The sequence below is a fragment of the Phacochoerus africanus genome, chromosome 6 (genome assembly GCF_016906955.1).
Source record: "Phacochoerus africanus isolate WHEZ1 chromosome 6, ROS_Pafr_v1, whole genome shotgun sequence".
Lineage (NCBI taxonomy): Eukaryota > Metazoa > Chordata > Mammalia > Artiodactyla > Suidae > Phacochoerus > Phacochoerus africanus.
The window spans coordinates 112,217,172-112,237,201 of NC_062549.1; the positions used below are offsets into that span (position 1 = coordinate 112,217,172).

The following is a 20,030-nucleotide window of genomic DNA, read 5'->3' on the forward strand; positions in this document are numbered from 1 at the left end:
TTCTCTTCATTCTCTGGTTTACTGTATTTGAGAGGTATTCATGTGTACATATGTATTATATATATGTAATATATACATGAACTGTAAAAGGTGAAATAGAATTTATTTGGTCGTTGTTGCCTTTTGCGAACTGAAAGCTATTGGTTAACGTTGATTGAATTCTTAGTACATATTAGGCATCACACATGGTAGGCAGGATGTCAGTGCATCTCAGACTTCAATGTAAATCTAAGTCACCTGGGATCTTGTTAAACTGTAGGTTCCATTTCATTTTGTCAGGGATGGGGCCCAAGAATCCACATTGCTAACAAGCTGCCATTCACAGACTGCGTCTTGAATGGCAAGACATCCTAGGACAACACTATGAGGTGAATATTGTTTTCCCATTTTATATGTGTGGAAACTGGAGGTGAGAGGAATTAGATCATTTTCCAGGTCATGTTGCTAGAAACTAGCTGCGTCTGAACTCTAAGCCCTGGTCTGCCTCCTGATACAGTACATATTATCTGGGCTTTGGAAGGGTCCTTCAACACCCAAAGGTGATCGAATGCTACCTGAAACAAAATTTATATTTTTGTTAACTATTTCTTCCTTTTTTTTTTTGATCTTTTTGCCTTTTCTAGGGCTGCTCCCACGGCATATGGAGGTTCCCAGGCTAGGGGTCTAATTGGAGCTGTAACCACCGGCCTACGCCAGAGCCACAGCAACGCAGGATCTGAGCCTCATCTGCAACCCACACCACAGCTCACAGCAATGCCGGATCCTTAACCCACTCAGTGAGGCCAGGGACTGAACCCGCAACCTCATGATTCCTGGTCGGATTCGTTAACCGCTGCGCCACAACAGAAACTCCAACTATTTCATCCTTTTTAATGAAACTTCTTTTCCAGTTTTTGTTTGTTTGTCTTTTGGCATACCCACGGCATGTGGAAGTTCCCCAGTCAGGGATTGAACCCACACTGCAGCAGTGACCCTAGCCATTGCTGGATCCTTAACCCACTGCACCACAAGGAAACTCCGTGAAACTTCTTTTCTTTTTTAATTTCTCTTTATGCAGGACCTTGTACTGCACGGTGATTCACATGGGTTGGATTTTTTTTCTAAAGATAAGTTTAGGAGGATATATTTGCCAAAATTACAGGTTAGGAAACATTGTACCATTGATGCAATCTAGTTTGAACACAAGAGGAAGTGGCTGGGGAAGGATGCCCGTGAGGAAAGGAAATCCTCAGGCTGAGTTATTGTTTAACATTCACCGTGTGCTGCTCTTGTCACAGGCTAGTGGAAAGGCATGCAGTCCCTGTCCTTATCAGAAATACTTTTAAACATAATATTTTGCCCTGCTTATCAACTTAATGTGATTCATAATAGAAAGTTTGAACTACGGAAATGTAAAATTAAAAAATGATGTAAAATCCCAGATTTCATATTTCATTTTTATTTTCAAAATGTAAAAGAATACCTCTCGAAACAGTGACCCAGAATCACATTTACACAGAACGGCAAGAGCTGGATGTGGTAATACCTTGAGAAAAAGAATTCAAACACTATTTTTGGTTTTGAGGGACAGTGGGAGTAAAAGGGGCCAGCGTTGGGCAACCCCCAAAGATTTAAGAAATGCACAGGCGCTGCTCAGCCAGCACTAGAGTTCTGGGGTCCTGTTCCAACTTTCACTACACGTCCCCCAGCTTAGCCCTACCAGTGCCGCTGAAGACTGCTGTTAACTGCTCTCAAACCCCGGTCCTGGGCGCCCACGCATGCGCAGTGTGGCCGCCGGGAACTCCTGGGCGTTTCACAGGCCTATTTCTCTCCCGCAGGTTTTTTGTGCGGTCAGCAAAAGGGCCGGGCCTGCAGCGCCCAACAGTTCCGAACCTGCGACGGGAGAGGGACACTTCATCTCTAAGTGAAAAATATCTCTTGTTGAAATAGGCTCTGGGGTGGGGGGCGGGTTTCTGCAGACGTCTCCAAACACACGCTTTTAAGGTGCCCAAACAGCTTTAAAAGCAACTAACTTAGAGGAACTGGAATTATCTGCAGGAAGAGAATTTAGCGGGTGGAAGGGTTGTGGGGGCAACGATCTCTAAAACTTTCAGCCTTGCGTTCTCAGGATGCTCTGTGCCCTCCCCCCGGGGAGTCCCGATGCCCCAATTAATCCTTCCCTCCTCTCAGATCCTTTAAAAATTGTGCTCGCGGTTTAGGGGGTCCTAACAGGAACCCCCGCAGAATTACAGTGTTCAGATACTCTCTCCCCAAACCGGGAAGGCGTCCCGGTAGAAGATCTTCAGACGCTTGGGGCTGTGTGAGCCTCGCCAACCTGGGGAGGCGGTGGGCGGGAGCGCCGGGATCCCCTTGGCCATCCCCGCCCCCGCCTCCTCCCCTCCGCGCCCCTCCCCTCCGCGCCCGGGCCGCCGACCCCAGGCCAGGGCGGCGCGCGCTCTCCCACCCGCGCCTCTGGGGACTCGCAGACGGCAGCGAGACCGGCCGGCGCGCTGGGCATGCTCAGTTGCCTGGCGCCGGGCTCGCGAGTCGGAAGCCTGTGCGCGGCGGTCGCCGCCGAGCCGGCCGGAGCGCACGGAGAGAGCGCTGGACGCGCTGCAGCGGCGGCCGGGCGGCGGCGGACCTCGGCCGGGACCGGAGCCGAACCCCGCGCAAAGCCCCGGATCCACCCGCCCGGGCGCCGGCTCCCTCGAACCGTCGCACCCTCGTTGGGAAGGGGCCCGCCGCGGCTGGCGTTGGCGTCGGCGGGGCGGAGGAACCGCGGCGGCGGCCGCCGCATCCTCGCCGCCTGCCCCGGGCCGGCAGCGTCCCGGAGCCGTCGGGCATGGAGCCGTGGAAGCAGTGCGCGCAGTGGCTCATCCACTGCAAGGTGCTGCCCGCCAACCACCGGGTGACCTGGGACTCGGCGCAGGTGTTCGACCTGGCTCAGACCCTCCGCGATGGAGTCCTGCTCTGCCAGCTGCTCAACAACCTCCGGGCGCACTCTATCAACCTGAAGGAGATCAACCTGAGGCCTCAGATGTCCCAGGTAAGGAGGCCGGCGCGGGCGCCTCCGCCTCCAGCCGGCGTCTCCCATTAATCAGCCGGCTAATTTCTTTGTGTAAATGCAAACATCTAGGTGCGCTCAGCGTGCCCTGCCTCGCAGCCTTCTGCTTTGCGGACCACTTCTTGGACCTTGACTTGAGATGGTTTATTAGCTCTTTAGCTGAATGCTAGAGTCCTGAGATGGTAGGAGGATTTCGTAAGGGCTTTCTGTGAGGCGGGAAAGAACAATCTGTCTTGGGTGCCCTTCACCTACGTGGGGTGTGTGTGTGTGTGTGTGTGTGTGTGTGTGTGTGTGTGTGTGTGTGTGTGTGTGTGTGTGTGTGTGTCGGCGAACAACAAAAGGAATTTGAACCTGCTCTTTTATGGGGACGATGGAGGGGGATGAAGGGCGCCGATGGGGGGGTACTTTTGCCTTTAGTCTCTTCTTTTGCTTTGCGTTTCGTCCCCATGTTTTCTTGAAAGAGGAACCATGACATAAATGAGGACTCTAGGAAGTGGAGGGCGTTCTTGTACCGTTATCTGTGCGGAATGACACTGGTCAGAAGGAGGAAAAGGGAGCACAGCACAGCGGCTGCCCCCGAAAGCCCCCAGAGCTTGTGGCCAGCTGGCAAGCTCCATGGTTATGTTTATAGCTCGACTTAAGCCATGTGGGAAGGAGCGAGTCCAGCCTCTCTCAACAGCTACAGGAAACGAGAAGTTTCGCTCCAGATTCCGCTTTCTTTCATTCAGCGCGCTTGCTCAGGTGGTATGGTGTATGGTTGGCTTCTGTGGCTGGAGCCTTTCCTGGAGGTGCCTCTTCCAGGGGTTAAAGAAGATTGCAGCTCTGGAAGGCTCTGTGCACTCTTGAGTGCGCCCCAAAGTCACATCGCAGTGGAATGGTAGTTTCTTGGTCCCATCAGAAACTTTTCATGCAGAAAGCTGTTAAACATAATTCAGCAAATCTGTTTGCTCTTTCAGAATGTAAAATACCACTTTTAGCTTAAAAGGGAGAGGAAACGGTTCCCTCTACGACACCTTTTAGCACTAATCCTGAGTGATACAGAGCCTCAGCTACTTAGCAACCAGAACGGTGCCTTTTGCAGGTGAACTGACTTCATATGATGTAATAAGTATGTATTTAAAGGTAGAGCACACGGGAGTTCCCATTGTGGCTCAGCTGGGGGGGGGGGGAGAGGGAGAAGAATCTGACTAGTATCTATGAGGATGCGGTTTTGATCCCTGACCTCACTCAGTGGGTTAAGGATCCGGCCTTGGAGACGTGGCTCTTATCTGGTGGTGCTGTAGCTGTGGCATAGGCCGGCAGCGGCAGCTCCGATTTGACCTCTAGCTGGGAAACTTCCATATGCCTCAGGTGTGACCCTAAGAAACAAAAAACAGAAACCAAAACGTGAAGTTAGAGCACACACATTCTTGATGTCAGTATTCATCAGGGCCCCTCTGCCCCTCAAATTCTGCATCCCTTGCCTGTCTGCCTTCAGCCTGCTGGATAGCAGTCCCCATGAAAGAAAAGACTTGGAGGTAGTGAGAACCATATGGTTTCAGAAGTTAGATAATTTATTTCATACTCTCCTGTAATGCTGGGTGGTGAAGGCTAACTCCGTTGGACCCCTTAAGAGTTGTTGCGACTCAGGATGTCCCGTCGAAGGGTTTGGCATTTCCATCAAGCTGGGAGCTGCTGCTCTGAACAGCGTTCTGTAGGGAGCTGCAGCTGGCTCTCCATTCTGCAGATCCCCGTTTTCCACCTGGTCTGTGGCCTCAGGCGGCCTTGGCCACCAGCAGGGAGGATGGTGCTGTGTGCATGTCCTGCAACTAGAGTGGCCTGGAACCCTTGGGGATTGTTCAGTACGTTGTTCTCAATAATCAAGTTTTCTGGACAGCTGAGGACCTCCCCGTTTCAACCTTCTAGCCAAGCTTTACTTGAAGGTGGACCATGGATGAAAATCCTTTCAAATGCGTTTTTGCTCTTCCTTCTCCTTGTAGAATATAGTAGATGTAATTTAATCATCTTGATGAGTAAGGATCGTCCTTATAAACATCATTAATGAAAACCGAGTGCCTACGCTGCTCTAAGAACTCTGTTCCCTGCTGGGGGTACTGCAGTGAACGCCTCAGGATCCTTGCCCTAAAGAAATGATGGCGCAGTTCTGTCCTATAAGCTGCCAGGTTTTAGTGAGCTCAACAGCTGAGTGATCTTCCTTAGGTTGCTGTGCTTTTGGGTTCTTCTTAACCATGGGCTTTCTGGTTCCAAAAGTGCAGTTTCCCTTTAACTTTCTACGAGTGTGGGCTTCTCCCCAAAGTGCATGCTGGAAGGCTGGTACCTGAGTATGGTGATGTCTGTTTTTGCTAGCCTTCTTGATCTTGACCACACTGCAGAGAGCTAAGGTTGCTGAACAGCTGAGTACTGGCCAGCTGAGTTTGTATTATATAGGTTGTCCTTAAATCCTTAAACAAAACTTAGTAAATGGTTTCATTAAATAATTCATGGACACTTTTAACATGCCTACAGTGCTCAGCAGAGATGATGTGCTTCACAGATATTCAGCGTTAGCAAAATGACTTAAAACATTTTTTTCCCTACTATTGTCACATTACAAGTAATAAGTTACCCTCAAATTTTTGAAGCAGTTGCAAGATCTACAACTTCCTTTGGACTGATAACTTTAATTCTGCCTCTAACTACTCATCTTTCTGGGTGAGGGTTCCAGCTGCTTCTGGTTGTAAGGCTCCTGGGCCATCAGCTCTGTTCATACTGAATAGTGAATAACCTGATAACCTGGTGAAACTCTGACATATGTCCCTGCAGACTTTGCTCTTCTGAATTTAGAGCTGTTGTTACTGGTACCTGTGGCTTTTGCCATGTCTAAGCGTCTTTCTGTCCACTCAGCTTAGATTCTGCTGAAGATATTAATTTGAAATAAACTATTTCATTATAGCACCTGATGTTTTAAGCCAGGAAATAACTGGAGGCTCTCACTTCTGAGTTTTGTGGTATTTAGGACTGTTATGAACAGATGTCGATGAAAGAAATTTTCCTATATTGATGTGTTAACTTATTATTTTTAATTTTTCAGAAAGTCTATAAAATGAGTAGCCTCTATTAATAAGAGTGTTTATCTCCTATGAGTAGAATTTTTTTTCCATTCTTTAGCCTTCTGCCTTGTTTGTGTTTAAAAAATAATAACCCTGCAAATAATTAAGCAGTTGTAGGTTTGAATCTTGGAGTCTTAATTAATTGTTCTTCAAAATAAAGTTATAAAGGGGATCCCACTTCTCTTATGTAGCAAATGTTCTTTTTGCCTCTGGGCCTCCATCTTTTTTGGGGTCTTGCTAGTTGGTATTTTCAGTTGAAAATAGGTCCGTCCGTCCTTCCTTCCTTCGTCCCTTTCTTTTCATGGCTGCATCTGCAGCATATGGAAGTTCCTGGGCCAGGGACTGAATCTGTGCCACAGCTGTGACCTGAGCCACTGCAGTTGGATTCTTAACCCACCGTGCCACAGTGGAAACTCCTTTTTTTTTTTTTTTAACCCTGATTTAGATTTGTTTTTATTAGTTAGGATAGTAAACGTTAATCACCTTTAGGTACATATTTAACATGTTCCTTTTAGTATAAAGAATAAAAGTTAAATCCAGATGATCCATGGAAGTCCACGCAGTCCATGAAATCTAGTCTGTGTATATACTAGACAGATTTATTTTTCATCCAAGACAGTCTTTAGCTTGGTATCTAGCTAGAATACCAAGCCCACACATAGTTCTGGGAGAGAAGAGCCTTTCTGTGGCAGTTGTACCGGGGGTACAACTTTGTGGTACAGTCTTTGTGGAAGACTGTGGGTCATGGGCTTGCTGTCACTCTTGGTGGTGAAGTAGGTCTCCATAAATGGCTGTACCCACGTGCATGTATCGTTGATGAATTCATCTTAATCTTCCTATTTTGTCATTTAAAATTTTGCTCTCGATTACGTCTGAGGATGGGACTAATACATTTGATGAATTTGCTGATGATGATGTACAGGGCAGGTAAACTTTGAATTTTCTTAAAATGTATTATTCAGGTTTTTAGGGTTCCTTCAACGAATATTTGTGGCTACCATGTGCCAGGCACTGTTTTAGACAATGGCTTAGGGCGGTAAACCAAACACAACAAAGATCCCTGCCCTAAAAGGACTTATATTTTAGTGGGGGGACAAAACATAAGTAAATGGCTGTATAGTATGATGTGCTATGAAGAGATAGGACCTGGATAAGGGGCTAGAGGGAACAGAGATTCGATTTTATGAAAGGCAGTCAGGAAGGACTTCTCTGAGGAGACGGCAATTGAATAGGACCCGGCAGGAGCGAGAGAAGGCGGAGATGTGGATATTTGAAAGAAGAGCATTCCTGGCACAGAGCATACCATGTGCCAGGGTCCTGAGGTGATTCAATGGCGGGTAAACTGGAGGGGCAGCGAGAAGGCCAGTGGGCTCAGGAGAGTGAGTGTATGCAGGAGGGGTAGGGATGAGTCAGAGAGAGCATGGGGGCCCGATTTTTAGGACTGATGGGCCACGTAAGGACTTTGACCCTTGCCCTGAGTGAAAGAGGCATCACATGGCCTAACTCACCTTTTCAGCAGGTCCCTCTGGCTGATGTGTTGAGGATAGGGAAGGAGAGCCAGGCCGAGGCAGCCACTGGAGCAAGTGATGATGACCAGAGTGACAGCAGAGCAGGTGTGGGAAGAATCCAACCCCGGGTATATCCTGAAGACAGAGCCAGCAGAAGTTTACTGATGGAGCCAGAATAGGAGGATAGGAGGAAGAGAGGATCCAAGAATGACTCCAGGGTTACCTGGCGTGATGGAGTTATCATCTACTGAAATGGAGGAGACTGGAGAAGGAGGAGCCTTGGGAATGTGTGTGTGTGTGTGTGTGTGTGTGTTTTGGGGGTCTGGAGCTCATTGTGTATCACATGCCCAGCAGGCCTCTAGATATCGAGCAGGCAGCTAAAGAAGCTGGAGCGGTAAAGTTTGCAGTCATCGGGGTTTAGGTGGTACTTACCATCACGACGCTGGGTGCTGGCACGTGGAGAGTAGTGTAGAGAGACAGGGTCAGAGGCGTGAGCCACGGGACCTGCCCAGGTGTCGAGTGCAGAGAGATGAGAACTGGTACTGGGCCACGGGGTAGGAGGAGGGAAGCTAGCAGAGTGTGGTTCTAGCAAACCAGACGACTGATATATTTCTAGAAGGAGTGATCAGACATGCCAAATGCTGCTCTTCAGATGAAACAAGGATTGCGGATAGAATACCGTATTAAGCAATGTAAAGTTTTTGGATGACCTTGGCAAAAACAGATTTGGTGTTCGAGAGGCCAACACTCCACGGCAGAGGTCGGGTGACTAGGAGAGGATCCAGACCACAAGCATAGACCTCTGTTGGGGGGTAATTTTGCTGTAGAGAGAGCTGATAAACCAGGTCGTGGCTAGTAGGGGAAAAGAAATCAGGAGGGTTATTTTCTTATCATACAGAATTTTTATTTAATAGCGATTATACGAGCTTTTTTAGATTTGGACAGATTTTGTCAGACGGCACACTCATCTATGTGTGTGTGCATGAAAAAAGTATACACATGCATAAGAAAATATAAGTGAAACATATTTAACATGTTCCTAAAAATTCTTTTCATTCCGAAAGCTGCCCTGCTGAATACCATTTCAATTCTGTCATTGATTTCCATGTTTTTTTTTTTTCCCCCTCATGTAATATTTTCCGCTGAGCACCAAGTGTTGGTGATGAAGCATTTCTAAACGAATACACCACTTTTGTCCCCAGGATTTCCTTCTGAGCTACTAACAAGCCTTTTTTTTTTTTTTTTTTAAACCCTTACTCCTGCTTCAAGTTAAAGAGAACATTGTTTCTGCTACATATAACAGTACATTGTTTTAAAACTAATTATATTAGTTGTAGCATTCAAGTGTGCTTTCCGAATACATGTCTGCATTTCCTTACCAACCCCTTTCCACCCCCCATCCCCCAAGGTGGAGCTGTATAAAAATTGCTGGGGTATCCCGAGGAGAGAAAAAAGATGGCTATTGACCCAAAAGAGTGGTGTGCCAGTTGTATATTTAGCCAGTCCGTTCAGAATAATGCCATTATTTAGTCTTTCAGGAGTCAGTAACCTCTCTGCCATTTGTTGGAGTGTTCTCCTGGCCAGCGTAATTTTAAACTTGACACCCATCAAGATCTTTTCATGGGAAGTAGCTCAGGCATCTTAAGCACTTGTTCTGTCTGCATACTTGATGGCTTAACCTGGGCTCTCTAGGAACCAGAGCCCGGGATAAACAATTGCAGTGCTGAAACTTTATTGGTGAGGTACAGTCCTATAGCTGTCAGCGGGAAGAAAATGAAACAGTGCCTTTTTTTTTTTTTTTTTGAGGGGGAGAATTATATCCAGTTTGTAATGCCAACAGGGTGGATCCGGTATAGATCACCACGGATTTCCTAGTTTTCAAACACAGACCTTTGAAAATCATTTCTCTGGAATTTCGAGCGGCAATGCACATCACTGACTTTTCCTCTCCTCCTGAAACCCTTCACTCCCACTGCACTACCCTCTCCTGGTTCTCTTGTACCTTTGATACTCCTTCTCTGCCTGCCTCCTTTGCTGGCTTCTCTTTGTCTGAACATTCCTGAAGGATTTTAGAGTGTTTTCTTTGATTGATTGCCTTTTTTTTGTATCCTCTTCCTGTGTCATCTCGTGACACTGGCGTTACCTCCTTCTCATGCCCTGGTGGACCACACATCCTTAGAGGCAGCCTCCACCCGCCCCCAGCTGGGTGGTCACTGTCACTTCATGGGCGGGGTGGTGATCACAAGGTCAGAGTTGACTGTGGGAGGCTCACCCATGGCAGAGTGAAGGGTGGATTGGAGGGGGCAGAGCCAGGCACGAGAAAGGCTTGCTGAAGTTCAGTCAAGAGAGGAAGAGGCCGGTGGATGCAGGACCAGAGAAGGGGTGGGAGTGGAGGGCCAGGGAGGGTCAAGAAAGATGAGAGAGGACGAGGAGGTATAATGGACAAAACTTTGGCACCTCTCGGATGCAGCGAGAGTGGAAAGTCTCTAGGTTGAGTCTCAGGTTTCAGGCCCGGGTGACTAGGGGGACACAGAGGAGGTACCGGTTTCAGACGGAACGGGAGCCCAGTCGGTTTTGGATGTTGAGTTTGAAGTTGTTACCAGTTACCTTCCGTATTCTGTTTCAAGCATCCTACTCTCTTGCTAAGCCTTCCTTTCTGGATTATTCTAGTAATACCTAAAATTCAGCAATCTTTTGAACTCTTGGTCCCACCACCTCTTCACTGCCTTCAGATCTTCATCTCCTTCCTACTCAGCTTAAATACCATAGCCATTATGGGTACTTCCTTAGCTTCTCTTGGTTGGTGATTCTCATCTGGGTAAAGTACAGTCCTGGTTAAATCCTGCCTGCGTCTCAGCTGCTGAGCCTGGTGGAAGAAAAACTATACCAGCTGACGGCCATCACCTTAAATTCGTGATCCTTAACCTCAGGTGGGCACCTCAGGCTACCCAGCCATCTGATTACATTTCGCTAAACCAGGTGACCAAATGTTTATTTTTTATTTTTGCTTTTTAGGCCCACACTTAGAGCATATGGAACTTCCCAGGCTACAGGTTGAATCGGGGCTGCAGCTGCCGGCCCACGCCATAGCTCACGGCAGTGCTGGATCCTTAACCCATTGAGCCAGGCCAGGGATCGAACCTGCATCCTCATGGATACTGGTCAGATTCATTTCCACAACGGGAATTCCATAAACAAGGTGTTCTTAAAGTATGACCTGGGGACTTCTGATAGTCCCTAAAATGCTTTTAGGGGTTCCTTAAGTTCAGACACTCTTTTTATAATGATATTCAGACACTGCCTTTTCCACTCGCATTTTCTCACAAGTGGGTTGTGGAGTTTTCCGAAGGCTGCATGAATGACACTGCCGATGTCACTGCTGTGACTGTGTGCCAGTGTATGTTTTAAAGACGTCTCAGTTTACAACTCCAGTATGTAAAGTGTTGATAGATAGAACCTCCATAAACAAAAGCTGCTGAGGATTCGAAATTACTTTTTGAAGAGTGTAAAGGGTTACTGAGACCGGTTAGTTTGCAGACTGCCCCAGCCCGTTCAGTTTCTGACTCTCCCAGATGCCTCTCTGGTATCTTTTCTTCTTGAACTTCCATCACTTCCATCTCCATTCTTCCCTCCAATGGGTGATCTTGCTTCCTAGTCGCTGAGAAAACAGACGTGGTCAGAGGAGAGCTCCCTCAGGCTCCCGCTTTCCTGCATCTTGCCTGTAGATGATCGCCGCGAGGCTTTCAAGTCCGTGGGTGAGTTATTCGTGCTCCTGCAAAGGCCCGGTCTTCCTCCACTCCCTCTCTGTGCTTTCTTGCATCAGCTGCTTCTCTCCTGGATCTTCCCGTTTGCACACTCGTCTGCTGCTATTTCCTTCATTTGATTCAGGATACATTTTCATGGCAGAGCCAGAGACTCGCTGATGAACATTGGCTGTGATGGGGGGTGACCAAGGACTCCCAACATTTGACCCGAACGACTGGGGCGGGTCAGTCTGACCTTATATAACTGTTCAGTGGTACCCCCGGTGGGCCACAGGATAAAACCTAAGCTCCTTAGTAAGCCTGCAGGGGTCCGCAGGCCGGTCCTGCTTCATATCGCAAAGCTTTTATATCCCTCTGTGCTCCTGACCTTTTTATGGCTTCTCAGATGAACCGAGCTGGTAGGTTCTCTCTGCTATTGCATATGCCCATTTCTCTACTTGAAATACCCTTTTTCATGGTCTGAAGGAGGAAGATTCTGTCACCTTTGCCGTGAGGACGGCCCAGCTCCTCCTGTGGCTGATTACACGCTGCTGGGTGGGTGCTGCTGGGTGGGTGTACGTGGTTGGGGGCCAGCATTCCTTGCACTGTTTTGCTATCTTTTCCTTATCTGTCTCCCTTCCAGGCTGTGACCTGCTTAAGGCTGGGACCTATTGAAGCTACCGTAGGCCTTTTTTTTTTTTTTTTTTTTTTTCCTTTTTAAGGCCGCACCCACGGCATATGGCTAGGGGTCGAATCAGAGCTACAGCTGCTGGCCACAGTCACAGCCTCAGCAACACAGGATCTGAGCCACGCCTGCGACCTACACCACAACTCACGGCCATGCCAGGTCCTTAACCTACTGAGGAGGCCAGGGATCGAACCTGCATCCTCAGGGTTCCTCGTCAGATTTGTTTCCCCTGCATCATGACGGGAACTCCTACCAAAGGCTTTTTAATTTATGTACACCTCTAGAATTTGACTCAGGGACTCGTAGGTAACACGTATACCTAAATAGGCATTCATCAAATTGATTGATGGCTTGAAAAATAACTCTTTGTTTACTACCTTGGCAAACACACCTACATAAAATTTAGCATGTCGTGCCAAGCTCTTTGTCATTAAAAAGCAAAAACATGGGTTCCTGAAGTGGCATGGCTAATAATAGCAGATACCATGACTGCCCTGCTCTCCACCTGAGTGACTTTCAGAACCCTGTCTGTTCTTCAACTTCCTCATCTCAAGCATAGGCGGGATGGAAAGAACCTACCCTCTAGGGTAGCTGTGAGGACTAAATGAATTAATTGGCCTTGTGATTGGCACGTAGCAAATGCTCAGTCAACGTGACCGCGATTACTGCTGCTGCCTCTGTGAAGCAGGCGAGACTGCCCGCTAACTAGCGCCTTCCTTATCTCGTCCAGTCACTGGATCCCCCTGACTCTCTCCAGGGCTAAGAGGAAGTCGTAACTTGTACTGACAAGCGCTTCGTGGTAGAGGCAAGGTGCGCAGTCAGATGTTTAAAGGGAACCGAGTTGTCCTCAGCAGGGCTGTTGGCACAGCTGGACGTCAACCCGGAGGAGGTCTCGTTTTCACTGTATTTTGCTCTCGTGGCCTTACTCTGGAGGCGTGTTTGCACGGGCTCTGTGGTTACTGACGATAGCACCTCCCTCTCACCTTGGATGGTGAGTAATAATTTTAGTCTAGGGTGTGGACTGTATCAGCTGGATGGTTTTATGCACATCCCACAAGTCCGTGTAAAATGGGAGACAGGCTTTGGACAAGTATACAGTGGAGAAAGGGAATGAAAGCAGAGAGAAAAAAGGTGGAACGCTAATGAGAGAAAAGTGAGTGTAGCTGGCCCTTTTCGGCCTTGGAACTCCGTGCCTCAAGACAGCTGGTCTCGAGCGCGTGGTTCGGTGCCCTGACACTTGAGCAGGTCAGGACCGCTTGCATGTATTTCCCTGGGTCGTAGGAACAGCACTGTTTTAATGGCATGTTTTCAAATGATTATCTCTGCCCACCCCCCACCCTGTGTAATGGTTCTTCTTGTTAATGCACAGACCTCCACTGTTAGCTGTTATTGGGAATATTGTATTCCAGGGTTTTTTGTTTTTTTTTTTTTTCCGTCTTAAACACACATTCTGCATGGTATGAAGGACAGTCACAAGGTTATATTCAGCCTGTCCCCAGTCTTGAGCATTTATTTAATGGACAGAAACACGGGAACAGCCAACAAGGAGCTCTTTCTCATTTTCATGGAAAACCCTTTTAGAATGGTATCTTGTGCCCCCATCCGAACGTGCTTTCGACATATGTGTTGCAAGAAGTGTAGTCAGTTTTTAAGTGGTTTGCTTAACAGGAAGCCGGCGGCATATGCGCCTCACATGGGCGTTTTCTAAAGGGTCAATTAATATGGAATATTTAATGAGACACTTGATACTCACCTTCCATGAGTTTCAAAGTGCTTGTCCTAAAATAGATCGGTAACAGCTGGTCTGAATAAACAGGCACCATGCCTCTATGCCCACGGAGGTCGGGAGCCTTTTCCTGGGGGGTGTGGGGCAGCATGGATTGATAGAGACTTCAGGCCGGGAGTCAGGAGACCCCGGTTCTAGTCCCAGCTCTGTCTCTGACCTGTGACCTTAGCAAATACTTGCTCCTCTCTGCCTCTGCCTTGCATATTCACAGCAAGGCGTGTAAATACTTACACATGCGGTCATATGCTAAAGAGCAGCTGAATTTTTTTAACACATACTTAGAGCTCACTTAGGAGGCATTACCTTTCAGGAGGGGAGCTTCCGGACAAGCCAGAAGTGTTTGAACGTCAGGCCCGGCACTTTACTTTCCCAGGGTCATAGATTGTTGGTTTTTGCATGTTGAGTCTCAGTTTCTTCCCATCATAGGCGAGAAATAGTAAAACCTACCCTGCAAGATTGTGGTGAGAATCAAGTAATAGATGTAAAACGCCTGGCCGTGGTGGGTCGTCAAGATTTTATTCCCTCCTCCCCCCACCTCCTTGATCCTCAGAAGTCTGAGAAGCAGGAAGAACAAGATCTTATCTCTGCTCCGCAGAGAAGGAAATTGAGATGTGCACTGGCTAAAGGACTTTTCTCAAGGTCACACAGTCAGGAAGTGGTAACGACAGGACTTGAGTCCAATTGTCCTAATTGTAAATTCAGTGAAGTTTCCCATTCCTGCTCCCGAGCTTGGCTGATAGATGATGAACTGCATGAGCGAGTGCCTGGGGAAATGCTTGGAAAAAGGAAGGCCTGCAATGAAAATGTAAAATGACATGAGTATTTTACCCTGAAATTTGCTGTGTTTAAAATAGAAGCCTCTAAAGTAATGATATCAGTTTTTAGTTATTTCAGAGTCTGATTAGTTTGTGGGTTATTCGTTTTTTGGTAATTTCGTGGCTCTTCTGCTTTCTGTGTGATGCTGTTTTCAGGGAAATTTGTGCCTTTGCCTTGACTGATTAATCCCGTTAGCCACTTGTCTGCATGTAGGCATGTTGGGCTTTGTAGTAGATGCTGAGGACTCAAAGGCAAATAAAACTCAGCCCCTGACTTTGGGTTGCTTTAGTTTACACAGCATGAATTGTTCCTTATGGATGCCCTTATAAAACAGGGGGTGGGAAGGGAGGCTTGCGTGTTGGGTATGGCAAACGTTTGGTGGGGGGGGTGATAGTTTTCTGGATACACTGTTAGTTTTGCCGATGCACAGAGTATGGCATTAATGGAGCGTGTGCGTGCCCGGCTCAAGGTATTTCTCTCCTTTCTGTAGACATTTGTCTAGTGCCTCCTGTGTGCAGAGCATCGAAGGCATAAAGGTAAATCATAGGAAGTTTCTGCTTTGGGGAAGGGAGGCTGGGAAAAAGCAGGCTTGACCTTGGAGTGGGGCTTTTGCAAGAATGCAGAAAGGAAGTAAGTCCTTGGATGCTGCACTTTGATGGTGCCAAAGCGCACGCAGCTGGGTGAGAGAGACGAGACCAGGAAGAGGACAGACATGAGTGGTTACTGGAGAGGAAGAAGGTCTGTGAGCGCAAGCTGGGTGGGGAGAGTGTGTGTGAGACGGAGAATGGGCAGCGGCCTTCAGACCTCAGTGATGTCCCCAACAGCACGGTTATTCTGGGCACCTGATGATGTGCTCATGGGCATAGGGCTGTACCATTGCCTTTGGCAGTGAAGATGTTCCATTCCAGCTCTCTGGTGTGTGGCCTGGAGCAACAGAGGACGGCCTAGTCTCTTGAATATCTTAAGAGGTGAGGGGACCGGGGGCTGGTAAAGAGAGAGACCGCTTGATGGGCATCTAAGGTAAAGCACTTAGAGCTGGAGGCCTGCACCATCTCCTCCTAACCCCCTGGCTTGCCACCTTTCCCGCCCGCACACCTGTCTGAACCATCCATCGTCCTCCCTGTGCTCTTTCATCGACTGACATCTCCTCGTGCTCTGGGCCACTGCTCCTTGGCTGTGTACTCCTCGTCTGGACCTAGGGTCACCTGTTCCACCGTCACCTCCGATCCCCCTCACCTTCTGTGACTGTAGGTGGGCCAGCCTGGAGCACCCTTCTTTCTCCATAGGCTTTCCTATTCTCCCAGGCGAGCCGAAGAAGGCTGTTGAGGTCAGCACCCTGGTCTGTTTTTACTGTCCAGCTTCACTGCAGCCTGACGCTGCTGCTTTTTTCACCTCTTTGCAGTGTCTCCTATCTCTTGGCTTCCTCTCCATTCCTCACTCAGATTCCAACCCTCTAAAGCCAGACACCCTGAGTCCCCGCTTCTCACCTAGTCCCTTCCAGGTCCCTTGACCCTGCTCATTACCAGCCGGCGCTCCTGAGTTTGGACTTGGCCTCTGTCCATCTCATCCGCACTCCCCGTGATGGTGGCCATTGCTACTGTTATGAAGAGTGAACGCTCCAAACTTTACAAGTTAACATCTGTACATTATTTTCTCTTCTAATTCCCAAGAGAGAGTATTGGGCCTTTTTTTTTTTTTTTGGACACACATGCATTTTTTTTTTTAATTGTTATTATAGTTGACTTACAATGCTGTGCCAACTTGTGCTGTACAGCAAAGTGACCCAGTCATACATATCCATACATTTGAAGTTTGGGGTCTTGAAGCAAATATTTAATCAGTGAAAAATCCCAGAGGGGGCCAGGTGTCATGCAGACTTCAATTCTAAGAAGTTCAATACCATGTACCAGCAGTAACTTCTTTAGGTTTGTGGTCCACAGAGCCCAGAGGTGTGCTTGAGTGAATAGCCACCGACAGACCAGAAGCTCTCAAATCATTTTGGTCAGTTCCCAGCAGGACTGAGGCTGCCTGCTACTCTCCTGTTCCCCTTGCAATCACAATCAGCTCTCAATGTCTGCTTATTTTAGCAAAACTTTTTTTTTTTAATGTTATTGTTCAGTTAGTGCAACTTTCACTTAATCATATATTTAGTGCCTTACAAGGGAAAGTAGATCTGGAATAATTCATCACTTACTGCTCCTCCAAAGTGCGGATTCAGCAGCAGATTATTAAATTCCCTGGTATTTGACCTTCAAAAGGGAGAAAGCATTTGTCGGCTAAAGAAAAGTTAGTAAGCTTAGTTCACAGTCAGCTACACAAGAAAGGCTTGACTTCAGATTATTTATGACAGAGTACTTGGAAATAGAATCTTGCATTTGCTCATAAACCGTGCTCAGGGATTCTGTAGAATATCGCCATTCATTTGCAGTGATGGGAGAAGGAGGAACTGAGATTTCTGCCGCTCAGAATGAGCCCTGGAGTTCCTCTTGTGGCTCAGTGGGTTAAGAACCTGACGTAGTGTCTGGAAGGATGCAGGTTCAATCCCTGGCCTGGCTCAGTGGGTTAAGGGTCTGTTGTTGACGCAGGCTGTGGTGTACATTGCAGATGTGGCTTGGATCTGGTGCGGCTGTGGCTGTGGCCTAGGCCGGCAGCTGCAGTTCTGATTAGACCTCTAGCCCAGGAACTTCTATGTGCTACAGGTACGGCCCTAAAAAAGAAAAGAAAAAAAAATAAAAAAGAAGGAGTATTGACATGAAAGATTTGGGTGCTTCCAGAGATGCTGTTTAAGGAAAGAATGTGACATAATTGCTCTTTATCAGTTTCATCCCAGCAGATTCTGGACTGTCGAGCGTATTTATGCAGCAGCCCTGATAGTTAAATCCTTATTGAGTTCTCAGTCTTTTCAAATATATAGTTGTTACCTTTAGTTAAGAGAAAAGTAATGAGATTTGGTAAAGGATTTAAATTTTTCCCTTCAGTGTTTAATGTGATTCACCAGGACGTACATTTCCAATGACACAGAAATTAATTTCTTATCTAGCTAGCACTAAGCTTTTTGGCATCCTTGCCCACTTGATAACTACCTAAAGTCCTCCTGGGTTTTTATAAAAAATGAGCCAAGTAAAAAAGTGCATTTAAAAATAAATAATAATAAAGTAATAATTAAAAAACCCTTACCTCCTCTACAGAAGGAGAGAGAAAATAAATTTCTTAAACTCTATGTAATTCTAACAAATAACTTAAACTTAATTTCTGTAACCGCTAGAGGGTTCTTAGGTTCTGACTTCAACCCTGAGGAGTTTTACTTTATTCCCTCTTCTAATTCACAGCATCATGTGGTAGAAGGCACGGGGGCCCTGGGTACTTCAACTTGGCTTTGAATCCCAGCTATGCCACATATGTTCTTGGGCAGCTTAACAACTCTGATCTTGGGTTTCCAAATTTATTAAATAGAGATAATATCTATTTGAAGTATTGTAAGGATCAAATCAATTGAAGTAATGCATATTTTATTTGGCACTTGGAAGGTACTCAGTAAATGTAGGTTCCATTCCTTTTCATTAAGCTTTTTTTTTTTTTTTGTCTTTTTAGGGCCACACCTGCGGCATGTGGCAGTTCCCAGGCTAAGGCTCCAATCGGGGCTGTAGTTGCCGGCCTACGCCACAGCCACAGCAATGTGGGATCCAAGCCACGTCTGCAACCTCCATCACAGCTCACGGCAACGCCGGATCCTTAATCCACTGAGCGAGAGAAGGGATCAAAGCTGCATCCTCTTGGATGGATGCTAGTTGGATTCATTAACCACTGAGCCACAATGGGAACACCAAGCCTTTTTTCTTTTTCTTTTCTTTTTTTTTTTTTTTTTTTAAGTTCAGAGAGATTCCATGTTGCAAGTTAAAATGAGAAAGAGGGAGAGCTGAAAATTAAGTTGGCAGTAGTAAAAAATTGTAAATCATGGACTCTGGAACTCAAGAACCATGTTAATCTTGGAGACTATGGAGAAGGCAGCCAAACTAATTCACATGCTACACAAGGCTTTAAGGAAGGATAATTCTGTTTGAATCAACCATTATAGTCACTGATTTTTCTTGTTCATAGAGTTGTACAATTATAGAGCTAGAAGGTGCTTAGAGATCATTCAAGCTTAGCTCCTTTGTTTCAAGAAGAAGCAGTCTGAGGCCCCTAATATGTACAAGGTAACGTGGTTTCTTGAATCATAGCACATCGTTTTTATCATAAGAGAATGCTCATAATGACCCAGGGCCTCAAGAGAAGTTTGAATCGTGTTATTCCTTAAAAACAACAACAGCAACAACAACAAAAACCCAAAACCAACAATGACAACAAAAAACTCTTTGAGAAAGATTGGAAAGTGCTTAAGTTGCGAATTTCTTATGTGAAGTACATATTATAAATAAGACCTTATTCTCTTCCTTCCATCCATCCATCCATTTATCCATCTATCCATCCATCCATTGGATATAATAATACAGAAGACTCAGTGGGAATGGGGACTACAAAATCTCAGACATGGGATCTCAGAATGTCCTGGGAGAATTGACAAAGCATTGAGAATGATTAAATAATAGAGACTGTGAAATAAAAGATCTGATGCTTAAAAGAGTAAATTCTCAACTATTCAGAAACGTAGCCATCCAGAATCACTTAGTTCCCAAGAGAACTGAGGTTTTGCCATTTCAAACCAGATAACACAATGTGCCCCAAATTCTAAGCATATGGATATTCAGAAATGGTGGCACCAAAACATGTTATCTGCTAGATTGTGAGTTCCATGACATTTGGGGTCATTTGTTGAACTTTATGTTCCTGGCTCATACCTGGCACTGGGTGAGTGATCCTACGTGTGGCCATTGAGTGATTATTTAATGAATCCCTCACATTAGCCTTAATATTGGTTGGACAAGAATATTATTGTGTCCTTCATCTTAATCACAGGATGCAGAAAATATTCTGTCAGTTGTATTATAGTGGGAGGCAGCATGTACTGAGAAAGTATGGACCTTAGCATCAGACAGGCCTGGGTTCCTGTCCTATGCCACTGGCTCAATGACTGTGGACAAATCCTTTTATCTCTCACCATCTTAGTTTTCTTGCTTGCGAGATGCAATTCTTCCTGCAGGGTGATGTGAAGAGCGAGTGAACTCTGATGGGCGAAATTGGAAATCCAGCACAGCGCTAGGGACCTAGTAGGTATCTAGTAGGCACTTAGGAGTCACTTCGTTTTCCACTTGAACTAATCTTTCCATGATATGGGGCTTTCCCCACAGTTCTTTTGGGGTAATAACCTTTTGTTGTCTTTGGCAGATTTTTCTTTTCTGTAGTCTTCTATCTTTGGG

The 20,030-nt window shown here is 46.6% G+C and overlaps 1 protein-coding gene across 2 annotated transcripts in view; it reads left to right on the forward strand.

Moving 5' to 3' along the window:
* Window positions 1-2,687: 2,687 nt before the first annotated feature.
* Window positions 2,688-20,030, forward strand: part of VAV3 (vav guanine nucleotide exchange factor 3) — a 373,579-nt gene continuing 356,236 nt past the window's right edge. For both annotated transcript variants that reach the window (XM_047785154.1, XM_047785155.1), the window contains exon 1: window positions 2,688-3,025. In XM_047785154.1, coding sequence (XP_047641110.1) covers window positions 2,822-3,025 — 204 coding nt within the window. In that variant the 5' untranslated portion in view covers window positions 2,688-2,821. The remainder of the gene's footprint in view (window positions 3,026-20,030) is intronic.